The sequence below is a fragment of the Phytophthora infestans genome, genomic scaffold (genome assembly GCF_000142945.1).
Source record: "Phytophthora infestans T30-4 supercont1.18 genomic scaffold, whole genome shotgun sequence".
Taxonomy (NCBI): domain Eukaryota; phylum Oomycota; class Peronosporomycetes; order Peronosporales; family Peronosporaceae; genus Phytophthora; species Phytophthora infestans.
In genome coordinates this window covers 2438748-2449916 of record NW_003303741.1, presented here as the reverse complement: position 1 = coordinate 2449916, position 11169 = coordinate 2438748, and the positions used below count along the sequence as shown (strand labels likewise).

The following is an 11169-nucleotide window of genomic DNA, read 5'->3' as shown; positions in this document are numbered from 1 at the left end:
GGGTGAAATTGTATCGCTGTCCGCAGGAATGACATTCGGGAAGCTGTCGATGCGCGCCACCAATTGTCCACAGCGGTTCGTTGTGACGCACGATGATCACGAGCAGATTGTCTTGTCCATGGCGGAGCAAATGCGTCTGAACACGTTCCCGGGACTTTCACGGTTGAGTATCACGTGTTTGTTCACGAACGAAGAGGCCGATGGAGAAGCCGACGTCCTGTTGAACACGTTGATGCTTGGATGTTGTCCGAACATCGAGGAGCTGTGTCTTCCTGGAAACAGTTTCGGTGACTATGGAGCTACTAAAGTGGCGCAGATGCTGCGATCTCAGGTCTGTCCGAAGCTCACGAGACTAGATCTGCGTCGTAACTTTATCGGGGAGGATGGAATTCGCAGCTTGTGTCACGCATTGGCTGACGGCTATGCGCCCAACCTCATGGAGCTCTGCTTAGGTGGCAATACGATCACAGACTCAAGTTTCCATCACGTGTTGTATGCGATGGAGAGCCGACAATTGAAGAAATTGCGCTTTTTGGGTATTGAGATGAACTATTTGACGGCTACGAGTATGCAGATGCTGGGACGAACAGTGGGCAAGCTGGTTTGCCCCGTCCTCTCGCAGATCTCGTACAGTGACAACAGTGTGGACAACGACTCTGCCAAGAGGCTGATCGCGACTGCTGTGTACCAAGAGCGAGTGTGGCAGGCTAAACGTCAGCAGCGGATTCGAGATGGCACCATCAGTGAGGGCGAGAGCTCTGGTGGTGAGCAGCTCTCAGACGAGGAGATCGTTTGAAAGTGAGCGTTTGCAGAGGTCAAGCGACGATGGGTGGCACGCGAAATGGGAGGATTTCAGCTAGATCTTGGCTACCTGTCGCCACTATTTAACAAGAGGGAAGGAGCGCAAACTCATAATTTATACATCAGGCCTCTTTCGAGCGTAACTCTCGCTTTATATCTCTATCTGCATCTCGCCTATCTACATGAAGTTCTAGCAGGCGGTCTGAATGTTCGCCAGCTCAGCATCAGCGAAACGCACTGGTTCGTTCCAGTTTGGAGCCCGTGGGTCGAGCGTAAACACGATCAGCTGCAGTTCCCGGTTTGAAATCACCTCGGAAGGCCGCGGTGTAGGAAGGAATGTGTCTTCTGAGATGCGTTCAAAGTGAAATCCAAACGCCAGAGCTTCCTGGAAAAGCAGTTTTTCCGTCGACTGCGCGCGGCAAACAAAACCGCAGCAAAACTTGGTCTCTAACGGCTTGCGTGAGCGTAGCAGCAAGTACTTGATGGTTTGCAGAATTGGCTTAACGAGGATGGGCCAACATATGACGTCAGCGCCGATTAGGATGTCTATTGGGAACGGGAATGCCTGTTCGAAGGCCTCGACGCTTTGGCGTTCTCCCCAAAGCAGTGGCAACGCCTTCACTTTGCTGGAGTCGGCGTTGGTTTCTGCGTTTTCTTCAAGCAGCTCCAGCACGATGTCGTTACCGTCCGTCAGGGCGGTGTGGGCACTATACATTGCATCAAGGAAAACAGCGTCAGGTTAGTTGTGAGCTGGACACACTATTCAATGCAGAACTATGCTGATACGGACGCAAACTGCGAGGCAACGAGGCCACTGAGCCCAGCACCAGCGCCTAGCTCCACCACATTCTTGCAGACGATTTCGTTCCGATGTGCCACAAGATACCAGGCGAGAAAGATGGAGACTCGCCCACACCACTTGGCCCGTGAGATCGTGGTCAGTAGATGCGGCGTGGGAGGACAGCAACTTCTGCTTCACTACACCAAAGTTAAACTCCTTTGACTCGTAGCTGAGAGACAGGGATGTCAGACTTTGTGTGAGGGAAGCAGTAGGGAAGACCAGTACTCTTGAGACTCACTCGCGGTTCACGAACAAGTCCGCGCTGAAAAATTTCTCGTAGTCCTCATCGTGGTGCTGCGGAGAGCTGCTCATTTTGAAGACCAGCAAGGAAAGAGGCACCAAACAAGAACTCGTAGAACTTGATATTTTAAACAACCTAAATCGTTCATGGCCTCTTTATTTTACACTATGCATTCAAAACAGCAAAAAAGCTTATTTTCCGCTCGCTAAAACGTTTTTTTTGCTTTGTTTTCTTTGCCCATTTTTTGTGAGCTTTACCTGCAGTGTCGTAAACTTCCGGTACCGCATTTGAACTTAGGCCGGTTCCTAACGGGATCATCATCGGATCATGATCTACAAACTCGATACCTGATTGGCTAAAAAATACATATGTTTATTTTTAGTTACAATCGATGATCCCAAATTGGGATCATCACTCGCTTTGGGATCAGGGTCACGGGCACCATTCAAGAGAAAGACAATGAAAGTATCTCGCGTTGTGGTCTGTCTTGCCGTTGTAGTTGCTGTGAGCGAATTACGTCGTCGACGTAGATCGAACGTTGTTTCACGCAAACGTTTGGAGTGGGAGCCGCATCGAGATCGACTAGTGCAAGAAGGACAATTCGATCGTTATTATAGAATGAATGTTATAGCATTCGAGCGGATCGTTGAATCTCTAAAGCCTGTCTTAGAACGCGATCAATTGAAGTCACGGAACAGAACTGGTATCGGACCTGTAACGCCAGTAAACAAGGTACAAATGACTATATCATGGCTCGCTGGAGGTTCTTATCATGCAATTCGAGCTCTGGCCGGTGTTAGCACCTCTGAATTTTATTCTGCTGTTATTGAAGTGATGAATGCAATATGTGATGACCCTAGATATCAAATTACGGCTCCTGTTTACGACATGGAATCTATTACTCGAGCAGCATCACAATTTGCAGATATCAGTACATACAACATTCTTACGGGTTGTGTTGGTTGTGTGGATGGGTGGTTGTGCACTATAAAAAGCTCCAAGTGCAAATGAAGTCCCCGACGTATCAGCTTTCTTTTCGGGTCACTACTTGTGCTACGGTATAAATGTGCAGGCCATGTGTGACGCAGCGTGCAGATTTACCGGTTATTGTTTTAACTCACCAGGAAAGGTTTCGGATAGTGTTGCTTTTAAAAAGTGGCCATTGCACACTGCTATCTCCAATTTACCCTTTGGGTATTATGTCATCGGTGACAACGCGTACCCATTGTCATCATCCGTGCTGGTGCCCTTTACGAAACCGGAGATCAAAACCAGAGATTATTCCGACTACAATTTTTATGTATCCCAACTACGCATTCGAATTGAAATGTCCTTCGGTCTCCTGGTTAATAAGTGGCAAATATTTAAGAGGCCACTGGCAGTGGACTATGTACATGCAGGGCTCGTTATCAAAACTTGTATGAAATTACATAATTACTGCATTAACGAGCGCATTTCTCAACCGGAAAGTGGAGGACCAAGCAATGCCGCGTCCAGAGAATTTAACGCAATGGAAAGCTGCAGCTATTTGCCCACAGTAGCTGACGACACGGGTAAAGATAATATGCAGGTTGTAAACGGTCATATCTTTCGCAAAGTGGTTTTAGAGCACATTCAGAGATACAATTTAGCAAGGCCTTTAAGTAAATAAAAACCAATCGGGATATTAAGGTAAAAACAAATATTCATTGATCCGTTAGTTCCTCATTATGTGATCTTGAAGCTCGTCCGATTTCTCCTGCGCAGTCTGAACGCGCCTAAATGCAGACTCACGTTCACGCTCTAGATCAGCGACGTCCATCCCTTTAAGTCCGTTCTCATAGATGCGTATGTCGAGATCGTGCAATGCTTAGCTAAAATTCCATCCACAGCGGCTATTTTCTCCACCAATACATCTCTCTCCATCTTCTCGCGTTGAAGACGTGCAACAGCGGTTTTCTCCTCAATTAATGCTCTTTTTGCACTCGATACTTCAATCTCGACGAGTTTGTTAACAGCTTTAGTGAGAATGGAAACGGAATCGAGACTCTTTCGTTGATCATCTTGTTTTTGCCGCTTCCTATTCACTTTCTGCTTCTTTTCACTTGGCCCCCGCTCTTTTGATTCGTCATCTTCGTTATCCTCGTAAATACAAGTAGCACAAAATTCCCGACCTGAACCGCGTTCTTCACACCACAGGTTAACGTACATGGCTACTTTATCTCCTTGGCAAAATTGCCAAAATTCGTCATGTGAACCTGATAATTTGCATCTTCCTTCGGCTGCGGCGAAACGCGAATTACATTCCTTCCACATAGACTTAAGTTTTGCACCGGAATGAGCCGTAATTAACTGCGGTTCAATACCCTCAAACAACGAGTCTGGAGACACAAGACGGTCGAAGTCATCGTTAAATGTACTGAAAGCTTCGGCCACCTGCTCCCAGAACTCCCGACCACCCTCATCTAGCTCACGCCGTGTAAGTGCGTCACCAGATGTGATAAATTTCTCGAAAAAATCTTCAGAGAAGAGTACGTTGAGCAGGCGATACAAACAGTGCTTGCTTCTGCGTTGAGTGGTCTCTGCAGAAGGCCCCCTACCACGTTTGGCCTGCCGCTGACGGTCCAGTAGCAGCTACATGGCATTCTGGGACTCATCGTACCCCTGAAGGATAGTAACTCGATCGGCCTTGTTAGTATTCTTCGCCACAGAAAGCTTACGCGCGGTACACTCTTACTTTAGTTGATCTACCGTCCAAGTGCTGTAGTCGTCCGACGAGGGCGGAGGAACTGTGCGCTTGCTGCCTGCCTTCTGTACAGCAGTCCAGTGTGTGCTCACACAAGCTCCACTACTAGTGGAGGCATCTGCGACCGTCGAGACGGCGGACTCCATGCTAAACGAGAGACCTCGAGCACACCGGTTTGTGTTGCTGAAGCAAAACGTCTGTGCTTCGTGACCCGAAGGGTCACGATCCCGTTAAGAGTGAATTAATCATGATCTGCACGTACACTTAACCCTAACTGGATCATGCTCCGTCGTGATCCCGTTATTATAGGAACCGGCCTTAGTGTGGTAAACACCACAATGTTACAATAATGCGATTAGTTAAAAAAATTATAGGAACGGTCCACAGTTCGCTAAATAATTCCCCACCAATAGAAACATCCAAGCGCACGCATGGACCTCGGTCCTGACCCTTCACCTCTAGACCACGAAGGCATCATTCGCCACTTGTTGGAGTGGATGACGGACGGGAAGCTCTCGCGTGGCTGTATTAACGACGCTGCTGCGCACTTCGGCTACACACGGCAGACAGTAAGCTCCGTGTTCCACGCCAGGGACAAGGAGCCACACGAAAGCGCTAGAGGCATAGCCCGAATGTGGACTCCTGACGCCATTCAGGAGGCGCTGGATGCCGTACCTGCCATCGAGAGGACATCCAACCGAGCTTTGGCAGCTGCCACTGCGATTCCTAGAATCACCCTCGCGCGTGCGAAGGCGATCAAATACATCATTCGTCGAGCTACGGGGTCTGTGAAGCCATACGTGACGTCTGATCAAATGCACCAGCGCATCGAGTTTGCAGTTTTGTGGAGGAAGGTGCTGGTACGCTCACTGCTCTAATGAAGTGATATTGTAATAATTCTGACATATTATTTAATTTTTTGTAGTATTTGTGCATCAGGAACGTACAGGTTCAACTCTATGAATGACACAATTCATATTGATGAAAAGTTGTTTTTCATTTCTAAAAAGAGGAAGTCGTACTACCCGACAGACAACGAGGAAGTTCCGCACTTTGCTGTTCCTAACGTCAATCATATCACCAAAGTTCTCTTTTTGGTAGCTGCTGGGCGACCTCGTTATGATCCACACAGCCGATGGGAAGCTGGGTTTCTGGCCGTTCGTGGAGATGGTGGAGCCTAAGCGCTCATCGAGGAACCGTCCAGCGGGTACTCCTGAGATCAAATGCACTTCGATCGACAAGGTACGGCACAAGAAGTACCTTGCCGACAAGGTTATTCCTGTAACCAAGGCCAAGTGACCCGGTACGTCTTTTCAATACTTTTTTGTTTATTTGTTTTGACTCGTGTTGATTTATTTATAATAAATTTATCAGGATCATAAGCGGTCTCGGTGCAGCAAGATAATGCGACGCCACACGGTAGTGCATACTCAGATGAAGTGAAAGCGGCTAAATGCTCTGACGACTGGAATATTACCTTTGCCAACCAGCCGTCACGTAGCCCCGACTTCAATATACTCGACCTTCGCTTTTTTTTTCAGTATCCAAGCTCTTCAATATCAGAAGCGAGCGTACAACGTGGAGCAGTTAGTTGTTGCGGTGGAGTCAGCTTTTGTTGAGCTCGAGTATGTGACGCTAAGTAAGTCATTCCTAACGCTACAATCTGTGTTGAAACAAGCGATGCTGGGCCGCGGCGGAAACACAAACAAGATTCCACATTTAGGCAAGGACAAGTGGGCTCGGCTAGGATATCTCCCTCTCTCGCTGCCATGCTCAAGCGAGGCAGTAAAATTCGGCAAGGCAGCGTTGGACGACGTTGTTGTGTAGATGTGGTAAATCCACGGATTAGCAGTCTTAAAACTTGGTCTAACTCAATACAACTTGGGGATTGGTGGAGAATATCCTATCGATATGTTAATGTCCAATTAAGTTCGAAATTGAAGCGGTTTTTTGAATAAAAAATGGCCTCGATTGGAGGACATATTACTTAGTGAGATGAGTCCAAAACGATGCGCCACTGTGTAATCTGTCGATGGTACAAACCTAGATGACGTAGCTTTTTATTGATTGCATAGCGTAAGTTTTGGTGAGATGCCTCAATTATCGCCTCATTCTGGCGATGTATTCTACCGTTTACGACGCGTTAATACAGCGCTGCAGCTACCAACACTAAACACGCACACCTGGCTACCGTTTTCATACTTTGCGAAGTTTAGAAGTTGTTTGCTAGAAAATATAACAGGCATCAAGAGAAATGGTAAATGTCTTGTGGGACGGAGGTATTACCTTAGCGTGAGAAGTCCGTCAGCGATGTTCTACTCTCGTTCCGTTCCCAACGAAGGAGTTAGAAATCAGACTCCACTGTTGCTGTATTTGGAAATGCACATGGAACACCAGCGCAAAAATCTGCTAAGGCAGGATCTAGCAGTCATCACATCAGAACACCCGTTAGACTCACCCATTCCAGTCTCCATTTTCATACCCTCCATGAGCCTACTGGCCATTCGGAATAACGCCCCACATGAAAGAAAATGTACGGGCAACTTAAAGCGTCGTTTATTCTCCACATGAGCTGCGTACATTGTGAGACCGTCTATTTTCCACTAAGGCAAAAAGAGCTAACGCCTGTTCGTGTGACACCCCCCCGACGTCGTCGGGATGAAACAGAAGATCTCCTATAATAACCTCGACAATGGGCTGGCTAAACACATAATCAATGGAGCTTTCATCACCGTAGTGAGCTGCCAGGGTTTGCTGTTGCTAATATCGATCGGCGAATATCGTCACAAGCAAGGTTGCAGTACTGTTTCCACCTCTGCTGATGCTGACCCTCAAGGTGCGACTTGTACAAAGGTGAATTTCATGAAAATCGTGTGGCGGTGAGTTGGGTTACGCTGCATGCCAGGCTTTTCTTCACGACTAAATTGAAGAACTGACAGATAACGCTGACAACTCTGGGTGTAGCAGGGTACAATCCGGTGTACACCAGGTTACAGAAAGAGTGACCCGTCACTCTTGTGGACACCTGGTATGCGGTACCAAGTGCTCTAGGAGCCAGTCAGGGCATAACTATATGGCTCCACTAAAGGTAGCATCCAGTTTGTATGGAACCCAAGCTAACCTTACTTATAAATACACCAGTCTTACATCTACTACTCCAAAGTAGCAAACCGTTCCGTTTGAGGCCGAGAACACGTGAAGTAACGTTCACTCGGGTAGTAAATACCCTTAAGCACTTCCTCTGTGCAAGGTGCTATCACACCAACGCTCAGCACTGCACCGCCCGCCACTGCTGTTCCACCACCTACATGTGCCATGCTGTGCAGCCTCAGGTCAGGGTCAACGTCGACGTGTTTCGCATTGCGCGGCCCGCTGCGACAGAGAGAACATTGTCCACGTGCTGCCCAAGGCGCAAATATCTTGAAGTACTGCGATCGTCTATAATTTAAGATGCACTAAATGTCGATTTATATTAATTAACACGGGTTCCCATATCCAATATCGCTGTGGGATACAGAGGCCGTTTTGGTGATTTATTAGATAGCGCTGTCGGATCCCCCACTTAACTGAGAATCACCTGATTCTCCAATCACAACTGATCCCCCAATCAGAAGTGAGAGAATTAAAACACCGGAACGTGAATTCTCACACTGAGCAGCCATGAGACTGGCGCGGCTCTCAGTCACACCCACAGTGACTTGTGCTCTCAAGGCACACTGGGATTTGCATCCCTTTGCTCACAACTGTGTTGACCGGAAAGCCTTCATTCAGAGCTGCCTTAGCCCCTGCGCTAGCGCGCGTACTGTGCTTTGGTATAGGGTGCAATAGCATCCGAACGTGTGGCATTCACCCACGGTTCGCACCGGAGGACACGACAGTCCTTGCGAACGCGTCCGGAGCATGGTGTCTCCCGCGAGGGACGACACCGAGAAGGACAACATCTGCCCCAGCACTAGAGGGAGCTCTCAGCTCACCTCGGGCCATGCCTTTGCATCCAGCAAGGTTCTATCCTTGCGGACGGTGCTTCTGCCACGCTTCTCTTCGCGTCTTGGCCATCATATTAACGGCGCGTAGGTGTCCTTCATCGACACCATGTACCGTGACGGTACTCAGTCGTGGTGTAGGTGTCTCCCATCGACCCCATGTACCGTCCGGTACTAACCTTTGGTGCGGTACGCCCACCACAAGGTTGCCATGTTTGGCGGCAACGGCTTCTGCTGTGCTGTCGTCTGAACTGATTCATGACCAAAGCTCACATCATGCACGACGCATGTGCAAGCACAGTGTACAAGTCCATGATCCCGCACACCAGGTACGATGTGTACGACACGCACCACAGCTACCATACGTGATTCGTGGACTTCATGTGTGTCATGCACGACGAGTTCATTACGTGGAACTCCCGGCAGGCTGCTCGACAGCAGCCAGTGCAGATGCACGGTACGTGCATGTACTCACGGCGCATACGCCCAGAGCAGCATCGGGTCGTGGCATGGCGAATATCCTTTACACCCATACCAGTGTCTGTCATAGACACCATGTACCTTGTTGGTACTCGACCGTGGTGGGGAATATTGCCGTTACACCACTAGCGTGGTGGTGTCTAATACCAACACCACGTACCGTGATGGTACTTGACCGTGGATGGAGCGCATCCCACCACCGTACTACTGTGGCGCTGGGGTCTGGCATTGACACCGCGTACCCATGCGGTACCGAACCATGGTGAGGCAAGCAGCCATCCCCACGGTGTCATGCTCGGCGCGGTACCAGTTACGACTGGGTGCATTGCCTCGACCACTACCTGATCGGTTGTGTGTGCACTCGTGCACCACACTTGGGCTATGGCTCCACGGCCCATTATACCCCGCGCGTTGAGTACATCACGATCCGCAGCCGCCTTGTCAGCGGGTGAGACGCTCCGTTCACCCTACTCACAGGGCGTTCATGACCAAGGGACCGATGCCGTGATTGCGCCAGGTCCGCGCTTCGCCTCGTGTGTGGTTGCATGCAACCCAGCACTGCTGATTCGCTCAGCGATTCCGAGGCACCTTGCGTCAGTGGCTTCCGTCGCCACTATGTCTTGTTTGGCTAGAGCTACCGCGCCTCTAGCCTGGCTGTTCGCCTCCAGCCTGCTGTCGATGTATATCGACGCCTGGTTCCGTAAGGGACTTGGTCTTACCTCAAGACCAGAGAGGAAAGGTATTTCCGAGCCTCTCTCCCACTTAACCTTGAGACTACTGAGTCTCTCGTGGCTTGTGATAGCTACTGGCAGACACGACGAGTATCCGCCTCGTGCACTGCGCCGGCATGTCCGTCCGCGGCGGACGTGCCGACCGAAGGCATCCAGCCCGGTGCGGAACTATGTTTCCCGCCTTGGTTGTGGAACTCTGTTACCCACTTTGAACACGCTATTACCAGCGTTTGTGACAGCTGCAGCTGTCTGCGGAACTATGTTACCCGCTTGTGGACCTAAGTTACCCACTTGGCCTGCGCCTCCTAGCGCCGCCACCATCGAAGCTTCCTCGGAGTCGTCATATACGTCGACGACTCCCAAGAATCTGCCGGATGTTTCGGTACCCTGGCAGCCCTTGCGAGCACCCCGGGTCCTGACAGAGGTGGGAACAGGCCTCACCAATGCTCTGTCGGACTTCGCAGGGCGGCTGGCACCGATTGTCTTGCCTCGCCAGTCGATCCAGAGCTCGTGCTTCTCGAGCCAGGGCAGCATGCCCAGGATCAATTCGTAGGGATCAATGTCGAGAACGGTAAACTGTTCTGGGCTGTCGAAGTCTTCGAGCTTGACCGCCAGATCTATTTGGATGCTGGAGACAGCGACGTCGCAATGACACCGTCCCGTTGCCTTAGCTTTCTCTCAAAGCATCGGACAGCTTGTTGCTATTACGAGCAACCGTCTGGCGGCGTGCGAAGTTCTTCGACGTCCCAGAAACGATCAAGATTCTAAAGGGGTGATCGTATCCCCGTTCAGCGAGTGTACTATCAGGAGCCCATCACTGCCCTTCACCGGTTTGAGAGAACCACGTCTCTCTGGGCTAAGTTCAGTGGTGCGCACAGCCTGCATGCCCATCACGAGGGCTTAGCGCCCTTCAGTAGGGCATACCGCCTCTACTGGTGCCTGTGGTGTCTGCGCCCACCTGGCCGTTGCCTGCACCACCGGAAGTGGGGTCAACGGGCTCTCTTCTTCCTGAAGACTGGTGAGGGACATATACGTTGGTACTGTCCATGTCCGCCGCACCGGTAGCAGCGGACCAAGCTCTCGGCTAAGCTTAAGTCCATGGGTTCGGGCTCGCTGTACGCACCGGTATCAATGGGCTGCGTGACAGCAGGAGCAATAGCGTCATTGCTGCGATGCTCTGCCTCCCAAAAAAAACCCATCCTCATCGTGACGGTGCTCCTCTCCTTGATGAGTACCAGCCTGCTTGTAGCTGTACCCTTCTTGGAGGGCGATTTGAATCGCCTCCGCCATAGTTGCCGCTTGCACCCGGGATAGCTGGGCGCAAGCAGGACCGACGTTCAGGCCGTCCATGAAGACTGTTGTCTTGA

The 11169-nt window shown here is 50.2% G+C and overlaps 2 protein-coding genes across 2 annotated transcripts in view; one reads left to right on the top strand and one right to left on the bottom strand.

Annotated features, from left to right (window-relative positions):
- Positions 1 to 711, top strand: part of PITG_10621 (uncharacterized protein) — a gene marked incomplete at both ends in the record, with an annotated part of 1690 nt that extends 979 nt beyond the window's left edge. Inside the window, 2 exons of the mRNA XM_002902328.1 lie at positions 27 to 536; positions 707 to 711. Of these exons, the coding sequence (XP_002902374.1) occupies positions 27 to 536; positions 707 to 711 (515 nt within the window). The remainder of the gene's footprint in view (positions 1 to 26; positions 537 to 706) is intronic.
- A 280-nt stretch (positions 712 to 991) lies between these two features.
- Positions 992 to 1954, bottom strand: PITG_10620 (uncharacterized protein; the record flags this gene model as incomplete). The annotated part of the gene is made up of 2 exons (XM_002902327.1): positions 992 to 1508; positions 1881 to 1954. 2 exons carry the CDS (start codon positions 1952 to 1954, stop codon positions 992 to 994), a joined length of 591 nt encoding a protein of 196 aa, XP_002902373.1.
- Between the last annotated feature and the right edge of the window lie 9215 nt (positions 1955 to 11169).